Here is a 21432-nt window from a genome sequence, read left to right as displayed (position 1 = left end):
GTATAAGATGTAGCCTCTGTTGTATGCCTCGTATAAGCTGTTGCAAGCCTCGTATAAGCTGTTGTACGCCTCGTATAAGCTGCAATCTCTATTGTATGCATCATATGAGTTATAGCCACTGCCTTATACTTCATATAAGCTGTAGCCACTGGTTCAACACTCTAGATGCCGATAAATTTTCCATAATTCGAATTAAAATGGCGACAAATTTGATTAAGAGATTTATAATCTACTAAAGTAGTCCTTTAACTTATCCATTTCAATCGAAGACACGTACTACTACACTCCACTCAGTTCTTAAGGTTCTGTCGAACTGCACGACGAGAAAAACTATTCGATTGATGAAAGAAAGGGGAGGGAAAAAAGGGCATAAAAAATTGACAGAAAACAGAAGAAACGAATCCGACTTCATCCATCTTAGTTAAAACAGATTTTTACTTTTTCTCCAATCTTGTTATAATAATCGTTGATTGGATTAAGAGCGTGTCAGCGCCCATTTTTTTGTTTAAAAAAATAAATAAAAAATCCTCAAAAAATACGTCTGGCTAAATGCCAGCCTTGTACATAGTCTTATTTCACTTATACTGTTCATTTAATATTTTTTGCTTAATGTCTTTTGTCTTTTAATAAACCGGTAATTATTGTCGCGTATATATGCTATATTGTATCACATTTACTAATTCTGTATTGTAATTGTATTTGTATCTGTATTCTGATCTAATTTAATAAATGCGATGCAAGACCTCATGGGCTTCCCTTCCCACTGTCCTATCTCCCTTACTTTAATCTTCATCTACTTACCTTCTCGCTACATTCTTCCTTCCTCTTATTGTCTAAATGGCTATACCTCTGAGTCCAGCCATTTCTTTCTTAACTCTGTAACTCTGTACTTAATGTGACTGCTGGAATTGATGCAAATGTAATATATCAGATATATTTGGCTGAATATTTGTCATTGCTAGTTTTAAATTACTTTTTAGATAAGAATCTGTTAGCCAATTTCTTGTTTTACTTTTCACTAAATTCATTGCAGAAAAAACTGTTCACATATGTATGTTGTACAAAATAAGGATAGAATTTTTGCTGCGTGCTTTCTTAAGTTAAGAAAATAATTTTCTTTGATAAAAGTTTTATAAAAGTCTACCAAATTTTTTTATTTTAAAGTATCTTCCAAATCTAAATTATTTTGCAAATCTATTATCTCCAATTGAAGTTCATTTGATACATTTTCCATGTATACTGAAAAAGGTGCTGTAATTATCCATTCGTTTTCTCGGCTGAGAAATATTTCAAATCTATTTTTAAACTCTTGTTCTAGTTCTTTGACTTTCCTGCATATTTAAAAAAATTTTTAGATTTGGTGCATTGTAATAAAGTGGAAAAAAAGTGACAATTTTTGTTACTCAATTGCATGCTCCATAATTTGAGTTTGGATATAAACACTTATAAATGTTATAAATTCAGATATGATTAGATTTTTTCCTTGCATTTTTATATTTAATTCTGACAAATGCATTGTAATATCAACAAGAAAATGCAAGATCTGTCATCCATTCTCAGTCTGAAAGTTCTTTAACAGGTTTCCTTTAATTTCCATAAATAATTTTATTTCTGATAAGAGATTATAAAATCTTTGTAAAACTGTTTGTTTAACCATCTGATGTCAGTAAAATAAACAATGTCATTATATTCAGCATCAATATCAGATAAAAATTCTTTAAACTGACAATGGTTCAATGCACGATCTCTCAGAAAGTTCACTGTGGATACTATTATATCCATAACATGTTCCATATTAATTTTATTAGCACATAAATTCTTCACATGCAAAACACAATGACAAATAAATAAATCATTCAAATTTTCATTTTGTGCTAATTTATTCAAGAGAATATCAATTAAACTGTGTTGTTTTCCTCTGAAAGACTGAGTGCCATCAATTGTAATTCCACTCAGTTTTAACAGTGAGAGTTCATTTTTTGTAAGATTTTTTCAAAAGCCTTGTACATAATTTCTCCTGTAGTATTTCCTTTTAGCCCAACTAAATCTAAAAATTCTTCAGTAATGTTTAATTCTGAATCAATGCCTCAAAGAAAAATTGCAACTTGAACTGTATCTGTTATGTTGGTGGATTCATCCAAACAAATAGAAAAATATTCAAAGGCTTTTACTCATTGTTTAAATGATTTGTCAACATTATCTGCCATTTCATCAATTCTTCGCACTACTGTTCATTGAGATAAACTAATATTAGCAAAGACCTTCTTCTGATCAGGACATATAATTTCAACTGCTTTTTCAATACATTCCTTTATAAACATTCCATCAGAATAACAATGATTTTTTGCTAATAGATTACAAATTTCATAACTAACTTTTGTAACAGATTCAGATTCATTATTTGTTTTCATTAAGAATACTTGCTGGGAGATTACAGCTTCTATCAGTTTTTCCACTTTCTGTTTTCTTAAGTCTCCTGTAAACTGGTCATATTTATTGGAATGTTTAGTGTTGTAATGCCTTTTAACGTTGTATTCCTTAAAAACTCCAATACTTTCTGAACAAATTAAACAAACAAGTTTTTTCATAATAAATGAAAAAGTAATCATATTTCCATGATTCATTATAAATTTGATTTTCATCTTCAAGTTTTCTTTTCTTTCTTATTGACATCTACAAATTGAGGATAAAATAAAATGAATAAAATACTGCACTAATAAATATAGTAAAAGCTCGATGTAACGAACTAATATGGAATTGAAGATATTGGTTCATCACAATGAAAGTCCATTTTATTGCGATTACTCATTATTATGACTCGTCTGTTATATCAAACAGTATATTATAATACAGTAGAATCACGTTAGAACAAAATCTTGATTGCATTGATTTTCAACTTTAGACTAATTACCACCTGTATCAAAATTGTTTACATGTAAAAAATCAAAATATTGTTAGATTAAAGTAAAAAATAAAGAGTAAAAACAACTTCTACTGCTGTATTTTTCTTAATTTAAAATTTTACCCTATTACACAGCCTAAATTATATAAGACTAAGTAAAAGACTTTTATTTTTAGTAGAACTGTCATATTTAAGAAAAGTCTGTTGTTGTTTTTCTCTCGCTATCGAAATGTCTGAAGTTATCTGTTTATTCAGAGACATTTCTTTATCAACTTCAGCTTGATATTTTTCATCTTCAATCTAATGAAATATATCTATTTTTTGTATTAAATCTAAAGCTTATCGTCTTCTTTTATGATCCATTTCTTCACTTTACAAACAAATCCACGATGCGTCACTCATGGCGAAGTGAAACCAAAACTGAACAATGCTGGGCTGCAATTTTTAATCACATTTTTAATTAATCTAATTTAAGATATATGTTCTCCACCTCAAATTAGTAGTGACTTTCCTCCATACAGCATACTTTTCCTATTAGCAGTAGAGTTGTGCTGTTCATCTATCTAACTCCTTTCAGAGGAAAACTTTTGTATTGAAATAATGTTTGAACTGAAGTTCATAAATAGTTAATTGGGGCCTCCTGCCCCTAGTTTAAGGAAGGACAGGTAGACAGACAACAGTGGGAATTTATAGATTTGCAAATTTTTCAAATCGCAGCCCAAAAACACAAGTCAATCAGAAAACGAAACCAAAACTGAATGTAATGTGAAAATCTACATTGAAAAAATGATTAAAATGAACTTTATATAATTTTTGCATTTACTTTTGTCAAATAAAGTGAATAAAACTACGACTATGGTGAAATAAATAAAACAATGACTTGACTAAATGAAATGACAACTAAAAAGTCCGTAATGATGATGGTCTGCGAGGCCTAAAAAACAATCCAAAATAACAGGGAATGAGTTTTTTTTAATAATTTTCCTATACTTTTGGCCAGACTGATATCAGCCATCATCCATTATATCGAGCTTTTATTGTACAAAAGCACGTGCAAACCTCAAAGTCAGTCCAGCACTGAAAATAATGTAATTCGTTCGAGACTGCATACTATTAATACCAAAAGACTTACTAAGACACCTTATGAACTAAGGTGTCTTAGTAAGTCTTTTGGTATGAAAATAATGCAAAGTTGAAACATTTTCATATGTGAGTTTTGTATTTATTACTGTCCAGTTCTGTCTGAATTGTTCTTAAAATATTAATAATTCTCTAGTTCAAACATTTTTAATTTTAATTTTGGAAATTAATAGTAACATTTATTAGTAAACAGAAATTCTAACTTCAATATTTATAATTCAAAATTCCAAATTAAAAATTCTATTTTTGTAAAATTTCAAATATTTAACATACCTTTTTCTATAATTCGGATAAACCACAGTAGATTAATAGTATATGATTTACAAAAAACCAAAAAATTAAATGCAATGATACAAAGCGTTCATAAAACTTTACAGCTCAACATAAAGTATTGAGTAAAGTCAGGTTAAATTACAAATATAGTTCTTGCAATTAGATTGGGTTGGTTTATTTTTGCGTCTTTAAGGGGTGATAGAATTGTTTACGAATGGCATCATTTAGTCTTGAAAAGGGGTCAAGTGCATATGGACAGTCTACGAAAGTACAGTACATGTTCATTTGTAAACAATTCTATCACCCCTTAAAATCAATCCAAGGGCCTTTTCTATTCATGTTGAATATATATATGAAGCAGTAATAATCATCTGTAATTTGGTACAATTACAGATGACTAGATGTCATTATTTTAAATTTTTATTTTATAAAGCATTATATTGTTTTGTAATATTTTGTGTGACATGGGCAATAGGTTGCCCATCCCTGCATTAGAGCATTGGCAAGTGTCCAAATTGTAACAATCTCAGAATAAGCCACAAAAAAGTCAATTTCACAAAAATATGGTATCCACTCTTAGTGAACCAAGCCCTAGAAATAAATCTGCTGGTTTAGAAAGTTTATTTTTATTAATTCATAGTTAAAAGATCAATTTTTAAAAAATCACTTAAAGTTATATTTTATCAATTAAATATATTTCATAATTATATTTTATGATAAAAATCTTTAATTATCTCATACTACTTATAATCATATAAAAAAACCATGCTCAAATCATATTACTAGTCAAATAATCAAACTGGATTTATTATCGGACTAAATTTTAGCTTATTAAATATACAAATGCCATATATTTTGGACTAAAGATAAAAGATTAAGTTTTCACCTTGTATTAAATTAAATATATAATTTAAAATATTCTAGATGGAAATATTGATTCAATTTCTGCTCCAGAGCAAACCACTCTGGATATAAATATACAAAGTGGAGAGGAATTCAAACCCATACCACTTTGTATATTTAATTAACCAAAATGTAGTCCAATGATAAATTTGGACTAATTACTTGATACCATTTATACCTTTTAAAATTATTTTAATTAAATCCAAAGGAATGCATAAAATATACTTCATAAAAAGTTCTTGGTTTAATTATTTAAATCTTTATCTACTGTAGGGTACATTGAATTACTCTAAAAGTGTATCTTTGATTAAAATTACAAATAATAAAACAAGCAAGTCAAATAATTGGATATTTAACAAATTACTTGCTTAACAGAATATAATTTGATCACTATAAGGTCACTTGAATTATATGAATATAGTAAGATGTTAAAATTTTCATAAAAATACAGAACTGTTCATCATAATGTAACATGTAAGACTAGGCCCCCTGATTTTGTCATTATGTAACATAATGACAAAATCAGGGGAACTAGTCTTAACTACTTTTGATAATATCAAAGTTTCAGTATCCAATAGCAATGAGATGCATATGCTGCATATTCAAACATCAAACTGCACATAAGCACCTAAGAGACTAATGTCCAATATATGGTATGACATGGGATAGACCATGTAAGCCTCCTGTTATTCTTGAATACTAAAATTTTAACATTATTAATTTTGTTAAGATCCTTAGGTCCAAATTGAGGGAGGCCAATAGAAAGAGGCCAAAAAATTAGTCTTTCATGTAAAAAACAAGACACAACGTGATAATTAATGTATTTTTTGATAAATTATAAAAAATTTGTTTTATTTATATATTTTTATCACTTTTGGAGAGAGACAATTCCCATCTTTGTAATTGATCAAGTCTAAATCTCACTTTTCTCAGGCCTTAGTAATGATTATTACTGATGTTAATACTGGATTTAACATCTTCTCTTCAACACAAACACTTATTCCATTGCTAAATTTGTGTTCATATAGATTGTGTTTGTTTGTGTATCTCTTGGACAGTTGTTAATATAGTAAGGACTAATAGGAAATCCATATGAACTTGTAATTTTCCAAGATATATCTTATATTTGAAAGTAATCTTTATATTTTCAATAAATATCCTTCTTCTAAATTGATAAATATNGTCTAGAATCGATTAATTTTATGAAAGAAAACCTTTCAAACAGCCGTAGTCCGTAAACTATGATTCCTACAAAATTGATTTATAAAGAACGGAACGTATCTACCGTCTTATAGGGGGATCTACTGTATTATATATTTTATACCTGCGACTTCGCCCGCACAGATTTTGCAAGCAAACCCCATTTATATTCAGTATTTCAACAACCATAATAATTGTTATATAACACCTACCACTGAGAATAATGAGAATTGCTGAGAATCAAATGAACTATTTTCAATTTAATCAATTTTCTGGAATGTTTATAATCGTTCTATAATCTAATCAATATGCAATAACAAATTCAAATTTAAAACGATTTGAACATTTGGTTAAAAAATTGAAATATATAGAAATATTTATAACAATGTCTGAAATGTTATCAATTTAATAAACCTAAGTACTCAATGAAAACTAAACATAGTTGAAAACAAAAAATCGCATCTAAAATAGTACAGTAGAAGCCGTTCTTCAGGTTAAGCCTTAATCCTCTCCCTCTCCCCCCGCAGGAGGAATTTCCAAAAATCCCTTCTTAGTGTGTGTTTTCGTGACATACCCTAACTGTGTACAAAATTTCATGTCTTTAGGTTCAGCGGTTTGCTCTGGGCAGTGATGAATCAATCACTCAGTCAGTCAGGACAAGTAATTTTATATATTTATTAATAGATTTTTTAAAAATCCATATGAAATATAAATGAAAAAAAGAAGTTAAAACATAATATTAAAAAAATACAGCNGAGTAACTGGTGGTGTAACTGGTTAGTGCACTGTAAGATAAGCTGAGGTTGTGGGTTTGGTTCCTGCTTTGAGCTGATTCTTTTCTTCTAGACTATTCTAAATTGCATTAAATTATTACAATTATTAATTTCAACAAGAAATGGCACATAACATCTACCTCTAGTATCAAATTACTTAATTTATAATTATTAATGGTAGCATAAAATTGCCTCATTAATTAAGGCTGTCATTTAGTTTATGAAATTTATTATTATTTTTACATCCCAGTGTAACCATATGACCACTGACTGCTAATCAGATGTCATTTTTCATATTTCAAATTATAACATTCCATTTCTTGTTCCATTTTCAAATCCATTCTTTTAATCTGAAGGTGGTTGTTTAAGACTATTGAAAATATTTGTTTTCCTTTCACTTTTTGATCTATGAGCTGGATTTTTGGTTTTGTGAGTGACATTTATACTTTTGATAAGTTTCATAAGGCAAATTAATATAAACATTTTACAACTTTTAACTAAATACTTGTTGTACTTTGGAATAATTAAATCTTGAAAAAATTGATGATTTATCCTTGAAAGAATTTTCACTGCTGTAATTTCACCATCAATTCCATTCATTGGAAAGAAAAGTCTTGAATAATCTGCATTGACTTTTAAATTGAAACTTTTTATAGTTTCAGTTTTCAAACCCTATAATGTAAATTGTAAAATTTATTTACTTTTTCATAATTGAATCTTTCTTAAATATGAAACAGATAGAATATAAAAAATCAATTAATAATTTATATTCAATGAAGATTACAGACAATTTTTAACTGCTGTTAAATCTTAAATAACACTAATTCTTATTACATACCATACAATAAGCAAATTTTCTAAATTAAATTCTCTATATTCATGTCCTAAATGTCAATACATAATTAATCATTAAATTAATTGTCAGGTAGAAAATTAATTTCTATTAGTATATTTTTGGTTTATAAGTAAAAACTTTTTTTTTTTTTTAGTAAAAATACTAAGAGGGCTTTTGTTTTTTACATCCATTGTGCATTTGGCTAGTCCGACAATGGGAACAACCTGGCGGTGATGGAAAAGTCCTGACATATCATAGACTCACTACCCACAAAAAAATTTCTGGGGTTGCACTAGAGTCACAAATATGTTCAAACTTCACAGATTTTACAGATGATTGTAAATTCATTTAGTCAAATATCCATATTTTACTTACTTTACAATCAAAATGCCTTAATATAGTCATTATTTCTTTATCAGGTAAATCCGAAATATTTTTTGTTGACTGTAACACTTCATTAATTTCTTTATGTTCTTTATCTGATAATGAAATGCAATCCTCTTCTAATTGCGATTTCTTTCTACATATATAAAATAAAATTGATCAAAAAAGCAAACTAAATAAGTAAGTAAAAAACAAAACAAGTTACATTTTCTCCAGATTATTTGATTTTAATAATGAAATATACTCTTGAAACTTATTCCATGAGCCTGTTTGCTTGCAAGAATAACATATAAAATTACCTAAATATAGAATTTTATTTTAATAAATGTAATTTTTATATAAAATTTATTAAAAATTTTAAATTTAAACATACCAGTTTTTATATTTAGAAACATTATAGAATTTTTTTTCTTTTCCTCCTTACACTGAGGACAATGAAAGTGAAGACACATAGGACCTTCATCAAATGGTAATTTGTTATCATTTAGGAAACCTTTCATTTCTTCAACATTTGCTTGAGGTATTACAATAGAATTTGTCAAATATCGTAATTGAGTAAATGTTGCTGAAATTTAAAATTTATTTTAAATTTAATTTCTTGTAAATTTTATAGATATAAACATAAACTATACCCTAATATTTAATAGCTAAATATATTTAATTAATAATAAAATTAATTCTAGCCCAAAAATAATCTGACTTCTTATATCTTTGTAAATTCTGTAACAAAGTTAATTGTGATCTTCCATGTGAAATAAAAAAATAATTACAATTTATTAAGAAAGTTGTTTATAACTAATTGAAATTTTCTATAAGAAGTTTCTCATCGCTTCATAGAATTTTATTATTAATCATTCTTGAATATATGTTACAGCAGGCATAACAAGACTTTTCAACCACTCTGTAAAAACAAAGCAAATGCCTTTTTATATATTGTTCTTTAATCTACTCATATTCCACATGAAAAAAGTATAATATCAGAAATATTTTCATTAAAAAGTTCAACCAAAATTATCTGTAAAGAACAATAAAAAATATATCTATAAATATATCAACTAATAAACATTATTTCCTCTAAGTAACATGAAATATGTCATTCAATATGATATGTGATCTTTTCATTTCTTAAGTTGATGGTAAATTTGTAAGGAATTTTTTTTTATATGCATGAACATGAGGAAGCTGGATTTGATTCTGTATAGGATCATCTGAAATTTTCATGGATAATTTGACATGGAAATGTCAGACTTTATCCATTACCCTCCTCATTCTGAATATATGATAAACATTAAAAACAACCTGTAAAGAGAACAGAATTATAAAAACTCTTTATTTGAATTGTTAAATAATCCACCAGATAATATATCAGGCTATTTTTAAGGCCAGTAAATAATTAAATACAAATCAGCTTGGCTAGATGTAAGTGGTTATGTTTCCATCTCACAACAAATTTAATAATTAGAAATAAATTTATTTTAATTTTAATCAAGAATATTTTGGAAAAGAATTATCCAGGAAAAAATTTGAACTTACAATTCCTGCTTATCATGTAGATGCATTGCCAGTTACACTATCTGGATCTATGTCAGATCTTCACTTCCAGAACTATTATTAATTATTTAAAAAATGCAAAAAATGTACAATATTGAAGACATATACAAAAACATTTTTTGCAGTCTTCTTAAATGTCTTTTCACAATCACTGGAGCACAATCAACATTGGTAGAGTTGACTTTCTTTTATAAGCTCTTCCTAGCCTATATTTATGTAAATTGGTTAAAAGTTCCATGATGTCAGATATCTTCAAACCTTTCATTGTAAAGAAAAAAATTCTAACAATCCAGGACAAAATATATATTTAAAAAATGTAAAAATGTACAATATTAAAGACATATACAAAAAAATTTTTGCAGTCTTCTTAAAAATTTTTTGTGTATGTCTTCAATATTGTATATTTTTTACATTTTTTAAATATATATTTTATCGTGGATTTTAAAAATTTTTTCTTTACATTATTATTAATTAATTTAGATGATTCATTCACAATGCCTGCTGAGGAGTTTAGTTCCCATGACTCTCTATGGCTCTAAGCCAATTTAAGCTTTAACCCTGGCATGATGTGTATATACATATATAGCACAAATTTAATTTAGAATATTCTTTCCTTCCTGAATATTTCAATTTATAATTAACATTAATTTATTTCTAATTATTAAATTTACCATGAGATGGTGGCATAACTGCCTACTTCTAGCCAAATTGATTTGTATTAAATTATTCACTACCTTTAAGAACAGGATAATCAAGAGGATCATTTGGCAATACAAATAAATTGGATTGTGTTTGTTATGTATGTCCTTATTTGAAATTAAATTTACAATTAGTAAGTATATCTTATATATTATAAATCTGACACAAATAAATGGTAAAGAAATCTGAAGTTTGCAATGGAGACTCATCAAGAAAAAAGGTGTACATCTTATTTACAGCTCAGTTAGAGAAGCCCCATCACAATGCTAACTTTACTTTCCTAGAGATCCTTTAGGTTCCATTTAAGTTCTTAAGTTTCTCTCTGGATCATTTGTCTTCTAATTCCAAAAAACACAAACAGGTTCTTTTTTTGGCTTCATACAAATTACTTGTGTAAAAACATAAAACAACAGTGTATTTTACAAATTATGGTAATTCTCACACAATCACTGCTTATAAATACTTTACACCCCACTAGAACAGAATAAACATTCCTGGAGAGGATCTCAACACTAATTCTCAGAATACAAAATCTGATTCTTATGAATCCTCTCTACATTCAAATTTTTTTCAAATCCTCATTGTAATACTATTTTCTAAGAAAAACTTCACAGTTTGCACAGTGCATTCTAAAAAGTCACATTTTACAAATTAAAATTGTTGGTCTAACAGTCCCCATTGGAAAGGAGGCCAGATGAATCTCAGATCCACACAGACTAGTCATCACTGAGATTTGATTCTTGTTCATCCATTCAGTAGTTAACTATTAGATCACATGGGCCTCATAAACAAAATACATTTATATATCTTACTATTGATATATATATATAAAAATGGACATGTGTGTCCCTATATTTCAGTTTTCAGCCAAAACTACACATCGCACATGAATGGTGTTTGTATGTGTTGTAGTAGCCCCAAGTCTCCATTCATGCACTATGATGGTTGCGTCTCGATAGCTATAAGGGTGTGGGAGATATGGGCTTGAAAGTGGTTGAAAGTGGAATATTTTCTATTTCAATTTAAAAAATTTTCGAATTCGAATTCAAATTGGTTTGATTACAGAACGATTGTAAACGTTCCAGAAAATTGATCAAATTGAAAATAGTTTGTTTGACTGGACGTAAAAATTCTCTAATTAGTCTGGAAATGGGGGACCTAATTCTTGCATTCTGTGAAAACGGGTAAGATTGGCTATAATGTAATTATCTTAATCTTCACTATCGTTACTTTTTGCCCAGCAAAGCGGGTCCTTGCAGCTAGTCATAGAATAATAAAACTACTATAAAGAAAAATTCATTATAGAAGTAAATTTAATGTTAAAAAAAATTTATATATTAAATAAAAACAGCATTTTGTCATTAATATACAATCACTCATATTTAATTAAAAATACATACATTTAAATCCTAATAATTTTGTAAATGAACGAAATGAATGAAATACATGATTTCTTTCAGAATTCCAACAGTGGCTGCCTGAATTTAAAACAATAACTTTTTCATAGAATTTGAAACAAGAATACAATAATTTCATTTTCATCATGAAAAATATTTTATCCTGTAAATAAAAATGTATAAATTTTAAATAGAAAAATTTAAAAACATATAATAATAATAATAATATTTAATAATAATTAAATGACAAATTTAAATTATTTTCTTTGTTATAGTTATTCCATGAAATTTTTATCAAAAGTTAAGAAATGAACTTAACATAAAAATCACTCATATCTATTCAGAACTGTACCTATTCATGACTGTTATCATATAATGTTTACGAATATAAGTTTATATGTGAAGTTTAAGGAAACCATATAAAAAAAGTTAATGTTAAAATGTGAAAACATTAAGCATTTTCTTTAGTTTTTATGATAATATTTAATATGATTATGAGTATTGACAAAAATTTGTCTGCAATAAAGATGAAAGTTCACAAACCATGTATCCCAATAATTTGCAATTGTCTTTATGGACAGACAAGTGACTCATCCCTAAAATCATATAATCTAAGGAAGCTTGATCTCCAAATACTTTTATTTATTTTATTTTTAAATTTAAATAATTACTGGAAGAATAGTGAAAACCTTTTTGCTATTCCACTGAACAAACGTAAAAGCATAATAAAATAGACATATATGGTAGATCAGTTACAAATAACAATTTTAACAGTTCAACGTTCATTAGTTAACTTTTTTCCAAATGATTTTTATTTTAAATAGTATAGTGAAAATTTAGAATTTACACTATACTATTTATGTATTGTACTCATACCATTACTACATAAAAACTGTATTTTTTATGTTATTTTATAACTACATTAAAAACCCTGATTAATTACGGCAATCATTTGGTTTATATTAAAGAGTTAACTCCTTCATAAACAGGACTGTTCTGTAACACTAAACACACCACAAACCCCAGAATTATTTTTTACTTTTGGTGTTCAGAACTATATTACAGGTATATATCATTTTGTATTAATTTTTTATAATCATGAAGTAAATCAAATTATAACTGTGTAGTTAAATAGACTCAAGCTGCTGTAGTATCACCAGTTTTTGAATGATACTGCTAATTTGTTGTCCATTTTGCTCAACATTGCTTCTGCTAAGTTTCCCTGATATCGTAATCCTCCACATGTGTGACATCATGTCTAACATACTTTCAACAGTTTTTTTAAGAAGACATCAGGCTTCATGATCAGACCCAGAGTCCCATTATAGTGGTCCATAATAGCCAATTATCTATCCCCTTCATGGCTTGTTCACAAAAATAATTTTTTTCCATTAAATATTATAACTGATTCATCAAAATATCATAAACAATTTTAAATTTTATGAAATGTTTCAATCTTTCCTACAGAATTTATCATTCTAATTACATTTTAAGTAGAAGTTACTTTTAGGTACAGTACTTGTATAAACACATATATAAACACAAAAGATTTAACTTGATGCTACTTGCAGTCGGATCTGTAATGCTGTTACTCAAGAGTGAGCCCCACGCTCACGCTACATATTTTTGTATTATAAATGACTTGTCTTGAGAAATTTTACTTAGATCAGGAAGTTTTGTTATGAATAATACACATTTTAATATTTACCTTACTTTACTTCATAAAATATGTTAAAAGTAATTTTGATATAGAAACAGAAAATCAATAGAAACAGAAACATGATATTTGAAATTATTATTAAACTTAATTATAATTTATTTTCAAGTTATGAATCTATTTAGTCTGGATTTTTAAAGTGGCATTGTTTGCAGATTGTTATTATGTGGTATCTGCAGATCAGTGAAGCAGGCTACATGTTACTCTTGGATGCTGTTTTCCTATTATTCTTTTTTGAGCAATATGCACACTTTTCTCTTGATACTGATGTTACCTGTGGAGGATCTGGTTTCTTTCTAAACACTTCCAGGATTTTCATACAGAGATCCTTGCTCTATCCGAGAGGATGGATTCTACATTTCTTCCTCATACTCATCAAGCCATTTCAGAAACATTTTATCACGTTTTATGATAGTATGTATGTATATTAAAAGTAACTTCTACCAAAATTTGACGTTTAATTATAGTTTAGAAATTTATTTTAAAATTTCATTTCTTTTATAAAATTCGAATAACGAAGACTTCGATTTAAAAAATCTTCAGATAACAATAAAGTTGTTTTAAAAATATATAAATGATCTGTATACATTCATTACAATAATACTTCGGCACGTTATACTTCCCTCCATTTATGGCGAAAATACTTTAAAAATTCATAAACTAATCAAAGTATTAATAAATAATTCGTCAAATATTATCCTCAACAACCAAATATTCATATTTTATTACATTTACCTTCGAGTCTACAAAAAAAAAATATTAAAAGAATCAATCACACAAAGCACGTGTAACCTAATTTCTCATCATCCTATCTAACGCTATTGTTATTATCAATTTCGTTTCTTTCCTCGATTGCGATTGGTCACCGCCGTATCGTTCGACCAATCGCGTCTGGCGATAGTACTTTATAAGTACGATATCGTATTACTATCAATTGGAATTAAGTTTCGAAAATCGTCCGGCAGGTTTCGCAGATCAAGTTCGTCTTCTGAGCTTTCTGCTTGTATGTCTGTCGGTCTGTCCAGAAACATGGCGTCTAAGATGTCTAAACGTTTTTACCGATTGGAAGGAATAGATGATCTTGTAATGGACAGGGGGGAGAGCGCGTCCATTGAAAATAGATGGGTTTTCGAAATATCATGGGAAGTTGTTAATAAAGGTGAGGTTTTTTTTGTAAAGAAAATTAATTAAAATGAAGGGGCGTAACCTCATTTTGACCTCTTAAAATATTTTTTTACACGTGTATTTAATTATACAATATTTTACTTCCTGATTAGTTTTATAATATAACTTTTTTCTGCCTCATGCTGTACTTTACAAGTATTTAAGTACTACCAAAAAGCAAAGGTCAAAGATCAAGGTGAAACTGAACAGTTTTTTTTTCTCACACTTCTTCTTCCAAATCTAGATATATGTATTAAGTAAAAACATATTTGATAAGATAAGTGTTATTGTTAAAATTTGTACAGTTGTAAAAGTCATTCTGTATCATTTTAATGTAAAAAATTTAATAGTTGATGCTGACATATTGACTTAAGCTGAATTTATGCTTAATTAACAACTTTATAAAAATATCATCCTTTAATTCTTTCATTGATTTAATTGAATTAAATACTGTTTAATGGTAAATTAGTTTTATATGATTGCATAAAGTGCAATTAAAGTAACGGAATTTAGCGCTTTATTAACCTTTTTATATACATATATATAAACCTTCTGGATACTGATTTGATTAAGAAAATTACTACAAAAATTTGTTCTTATTAGTTGCTATCATCGTATTTGTGGATTGAAAATTAGGATAAGTGGTGTATTTCTTTATAAAATTGGTAGTAAAAAATGAATATAAATAAAACGTTATCAATTAGATTCAATATTATACATCCAGATTAACTGAGTGTTTTATATAAATATTTTTAAAAGTTTTTTTATTAATTTGATATGGAAAGTCTTTAAATTGATTTTAAACATTTCTATTTTTTGCATTTATAATAAAAATGTTCTGTTGTCTCATTCAATTAATAATAATTTATTCAAAATAATATTTATTTGTAAAAAAGAAAAATTAAAATTTTGTGTGCATGCACAAAAAATATTAATTTATTAATTAATGTTGTTAATAGAAATATGTATGTATTAGATCAAATGAAAAGATTACCAGTACATGAAGTATATCATAGTTCAGTGATTTTTAACTGGGATACTGCAGCATGCTAGGATTTAAACTATATAACATCAAATACTCCACAGTCAAGTGGGCTACTCGAAGCCAGCATAGTTGCATGGGCTAAATAGTTAAATGTAACAGTTTTAGCAGAGCAACACAACTTGCAATCACATGTGACATAATTTTGGGGGGCTGTATCTTGATAGCTTGTAGATGTATGGTTCCTTTTGACAGTTTTGCTCCTATGGGTATGCTCTACAGCTCTGATGTCCCAACCGTCTCATTCAGAGCTTGAATTGAGCCGAAAAAGGTTGAAAAACAATTCATGAATTGGCCATGTCTGTTACTATCCTGCAAAACATCACCAGAAACATTGTTGAACATTTATTTAGGAATGACATTTCAAACTAAATAAATTGGTGGTGCATGGCTAATCCTTGTGCCACCAACCACTGGTGTTGCCAAATTTATTCTTTGCAGTAAACTTTTCATTTGCTCACTTCATATGTTGCCAAATATTAACTTATTTTGCATAAGAGATTATATAATAATGTATTCTACATAGAATAATTACATACATCAAATGAGCAATTATTTATTGTGACATTGTCACAATGTTGGGCTGCAATTTTTAATCATATTTTAAATTTATTTAAGTTAAAATATATGCTCTCCACCTCAAATTAGTAGTGTCTTGCCCCTGTACATCATACTTTTCTGTTAACAATAATGTCGTGCCAGTCATCTCACTCCTTTCAGGGGAAATTTTTTAATTGAAATAACATGCCTTCCAGTTTTCATCAAAGGTTACTTACTGAGTATTTCTGTTAAACCTTTACACAAAAGTAAGCATATTAGCTTTTTCTTGAATACTAAGCTTGCTTTTGGTGCTACGACAGTAGACAACTTTCAGCACTACAGTTTCAGACAACTTCCTATAAAGTGAAAGATAAGAAATGTAGACGTCCTTTCCAGATGAAAGATTAGCTTATGTATAGTTGATTAGTTGATTGGGGCCTCCTGCCCCTAAGGTTTCCACATCTAGTCTCACATTTCTTATATCTAACTCAGTGTTTCTCAACCTCTAACGAATCGTTGCCTTCAGTAAAAATATTCAGTAAAACCGTTACGTAGTATCACCCCCTTCACTACAAAATACTGATGCCGAGGGCCAAGACTAACGCCAAATTCATACTGCATTGAATAGACTAGTGACTAGTATAATGTTATTTGTTTAATTATTGTACGATATAACGAATAAAATATCTAATTATTCTTAATACAGTATAATGTTTTACTATAGCGCCCAGAAAATTATTTTTTTGCCCCCCAAATATAAATTGTTACTAATCACCCCCTCAACATGGAAAAACACCCATATGGGGGCGATATCACCCCAGTTGAAAAACACTGATCTAACTCCATTCTTGAGATTAAGAAAAGACATATGGATGGATGACAGTGGGAATTTATAGGTCTACAATTTTTTTCTAATTGTAGCCAATGATTATTTTATTTACTGTTTGAATTCTATCAATGCAAAATATGTATACTTAGATTAGTATTTATATAGAATGCAGTAGTTATATAGAATGCAAAGAATTCTGTAGCTAATCCTAAATGTAAATTGCTGAATCATGTTAAGGTTTGAAAGTTATCTGGAGTCTCCATACATTGTTTCAAATAAGTTAAAATCCTTGAAATCATGAAGACTTAGAGAAGCATATAACAGAATGCCCATGTATCACACAATATCCTCAATACAGGGCTGATTTAATGGACCTTTATCTGATTATATAAAATACAGTACTGTACTGTAATTCATTTTCTAAGATTAAAGATTCATTTATTTTTGTAATATAATAATAATAATATTTCTTATATTCATTTAATTATATTGTCATTAGAATTAATTCATTTGAAAATAGTTATATTCTGATAATTTTGAAAAAATTTATTCTGCTGTGACTTTAAATGACATTATTACATAATGAATTCAGTACAGTATAAAAATAATTTTGTGTATATATTTTTGTAGTTGATTCAGCAATTTCAAAATAGTTCCTGAATAATCTTCTTTGGAGAAAGTAAATTTCAAGATTATTCACATCACATCTCCTCTGTTATATAACCGTTGCTTTCAAGTATATCTAGTTGTTAATTAAAATCATTGTGGAAATATAGTTGAATTTTCTGTGAAATATTTTCCTCTTTTTTATTAAACAGGTTTAAATTGAATACAGAGATAAAATTACTAAATTAAATAATTAGCCTTATTTATTTTATACATTAAATTATTATTATGTTAGATGAACTAGTACATTTAGTAAAGTATAAAAAATTGGCTTTTTATTAATAGTATTTATCAGTTAAACTATATTTGCTATTGAAGCAAATGCTTATATAAACAAATAAAAAATTAAAGATAAGCTACACTCTACCATAATTATTCTTTGTCTGATTTCTTATTTTTCTCAATTCCATGTTTAAATTTTTAATTCATTTCAGTATTAACTATTTAAAAACTCATGCTAAAGAAATGATAAGTGAGCTTGTATATATAAAATTCTTTATTAGTCAAACATTTCAAATTTTTTCTGTTATGATTGCATTAAAAAGTTTTAATGTTTTGAAGAGTGAAACAACAAATATGTTCAGCAAATAATTTTATTTTCAAATTCACATAATCATTTTATTTTAATTCAGCTTACAGAAAGGAGCTTTTATTCTGTTTCAGATTTTTTATAATTGACAATGAAGTATTTTATTAATATTTTGTTTTTAATTTAAAGCTTAATTACTGAGTATTTCTGCTAAACCTTTACACAAAAGTAAAGTTTTTCTTGAATACTAAGCTTGCTTTTGGTGCTACAACGGTAGACAACTTTCAGCACTACAGTTTCAGACAACTTCCTCTAAAGTGAAAGATAGGAAATGTACATCCTTTCCAGATGAAAGATTAGCTTACAGTTAGAATAGTAAGTTAGTTAATCCAATTCTTAGGGATTGATGGATATTGTGATTGTTCTGATAGTGATTAATAATTAATTATATCAACACACCTGAATTCTTTGCCAAGCATAAATTATTTTATTTCTCTAACATTTTCAACCTACTTAATATCGGCCATCTTCAGGCTTACGATTAAACCATTCCAAAATGGAACACATCATTTTTCGAATACTTTCATTTTAAATTTAAAAGATATACAATAATTGTGTATATTAAATTAATGAAAAAAATAATAAATAAAATTACAGTGGGTGATCGGTTAACGAACACTTTCTCGAAAGATTTCTATGATCGGACAACGAACACTTCACTGAACAAACACAAGAAGAATCGACGTAAAATAACGAATACCGATTGGTCTTCCTTTGTCTTCAGGCAACAATTCGAAACTTTTCAGAGCACAAGAGACGTCGACACCGACGTTCAACCCAGTATATACTGATCGGATAGTATTCCCCCAAACTTTGAAACTCTCCCTTGTAATTCCAGCCTTTTATATTTCTGACAGAAACAATTCTTTTATGTTTTCTTCTGAAAATGCAGATTTATGCCGATATCTGCTATTAAAAGATCTTTTGAAGAAGTGGGAGGATGTCAGAACAACGGTCTTAAAATGGCATTCAAACCAGGTTAAGGTTAATAGGCCTAGGGATCGCTACAATTACAATGCTATTAATTACTTGTGAAAAATCATGAAGAAGACAGAAAAGCAATCGACATTGGACAGATTCTTTAACCCCCACAAACAGAAAAAACATGACTAATGAAAATACAAGACTGTGTATATTGTATATGTATTTTTATTATTACATATGAATAAACGTAGTAAGAAAGTATATATTTTTTATTTTTGGGGAGTTTCCAGAACGAATCAATCAAATTCCCATAGAAACCTATGGTAAATCGATAATCGGTTAACAAACAATTCGGATAGCGAACAAAGTCTTGGAATGGATTATGTTCGTTAACCGATCACCCACTGTACTTAAATACAACTATTACAAGCTTTAAAGGTTTTTAAGTAGTGAGAAGGTGGTGGATAGTGATTAATAATATTTTTATTAATAAGTTTCCAAAAGTAAGCATAGACTTATTTAATCTTTATCATCAGTTTGTCATTAAACCCATGGCTTATTTAGAGAAATCTAGTAGAATTTTAATTAAAAGCATTTACATTAAATTGTGATTTACCTAAAAAATAATAGATATTTAGTATCATCTAGCAATTTTATAAACTGTATGATTTGTTTCTAATTAAAAGCTTGTTGCATCATGTAATATAAAATTAATATTTAATTATTAGGTGTAGAAAAATTTCCTTTTACTACACCCATATGGGGGCGATATCACCCCAGTTGAAAAACACTGATCTAACTCCATTCTTGAGATTAAGAAAAGACATATGGATGGATGACAGTGGGAATTNTAATATAAAATTAATATTTAATTATTAGGTGTAGAAAAATTTCCTTTTACTAAATGTAACTGATATAATTTACTAATAATAAAAATCATTAGAATGTAAGATATCATATTATGTAAGAGATATTTAAGAATTTCACTTGTTGAGTGAAAATAAATTAATTGATAATTAAACTGATTGATTGATTTAATCACAATATTAGTCTTAATGTTAAGGGGAATTAAAGGATTTGAGATATTTAATTTTCTTAATTTACTTTTCTCTCTGTAAAATTTTTTATTTTTTATATATTTAAATATATTTAAGTCTATTTTTTTTATTTAACATTTAAACATTTAAAAAATTTTATTGAAAACTTGTAGCATCTTATGAAATTTCATGAAATCTCCTGTAGAAAAGGTTGTTCAAAGTTGATTATAATGATTTTATATTTAGTATAATAGGATTAAAATGTTAATATGCTTCTCAAAAGTTTATTTAAAACTGATTTTAATGATTTATACCAAATAAGTTACAATGATATAGAAACAGATTTCAAAGAGTAGATGCTATGGCATTCGTTCATTGCAGTACATGTTTTAGCATAAACATACAATGGTGCAGAGATGTCAGTGGATGTCAATGCTTGTTTTATTGATCAGTTACAAAAAACATTTGATAATATTAAATATTTTGGTTAAAATCTTACAAAAAATAGGACTATTTCTAAGAACTATAACTAGATGATATTCTAGTTTAGTTATAGTTATAGATGAGGAAAGATATTTATATTGTAAATTTATATTGAAAACAGATATGAGTTGATGGCATAACCTCACAACAAATTAAAATTCAGAGGCATGAGACAAGATTGTATTTTGTCACCATTCCTTTCTTTAATATATATTCAGAGATAACCTTTTAGAAAAACTCTAATGGAGAAAACAAAAGAGCATTGTGGTGAACAGAGATGTACTAAGTGATCTACAATATGTAGATAATACAGTTCTTTTGGCTATGAGTTATGAAGATTTGCAGATATTAAAGAATGTATTTAATTTCTGTGCAGAAACAGGT

At 27.7% G+C, this 21432-nt stretch overlaps 2 protein-coding genes and 1 pseudogene across 2 annotated transcripts in view; 1 reads left to right on the top strand and 2 right to left on the bottom strand.

Moving 5' to 3' along the window:
- Positions 1-1399: 1399 nt before the first annotated feature.
- Positions 1400-2624, bottom strand: LOC111621731 (annotated as a pseudogene).
- Positions 2625-7362: 4738 nt separating this feature from the next.
- Positions 7363-14624, bottom strand: LOC111621723. The gene is made up of 6 exons (XM_023363953.1): positions 14510-14624; positions 12061-12220; positions 8784-8975; positions 8616-8709; positions 8402-8546; positions 7363-7863 (listed from the first exon to the last, which is right to left on the bottom strand). The coding sequence occupies exons 2-6, from the start codon at positions 12203-12205 to the stop codon at positions 7537-7539; spliced, it is 903 nt and encodes a 300-aa protein (XP_023219721.1). The 5' UTR covers positions 12206-12220; positions 14510-14624; the 3' UTR covers positions 7363-7536.
- Positions 14625-14727: 103 nt separating this feature from the next.
- LOC111621747 (glycogen [starch] synthase-like) overlaps positions 14728-21432 on the top strand; it is a 39936-nt gene continuing 33231 nt past the window's right edge. The window contains exon 1 of the mRNA XM_023363975.1: positions 14728-14933. Coding sequence (XP_023219743.1) covers positions 14780-14933 — 154 coding nt within the window. The 5' untranslated portion in view covers positions 14728-14779. The remainder of the gene's footprint in view (positions 14934-21432) is intronic.

Source organism: Centruroides sculpturatus, unplaced genomic scaffold (assembly GCF_000671375.1).
Source record: "Centruroides sculpturatus isolate CEXI.00-Female unplaced genomic scaffold, Cexi_2.0 scaffold21, whole genome shotgun sequence".
Lineage (NCBI taxonomy): Eukaryota > Metazoa > Arthropoda > Arachnida > Scorpiones > Buthidae > Centruroides > Centruroides sculpturatus.
This window is presented reverse-complemented; position numbering and strand designations above follow the sequence as displayed.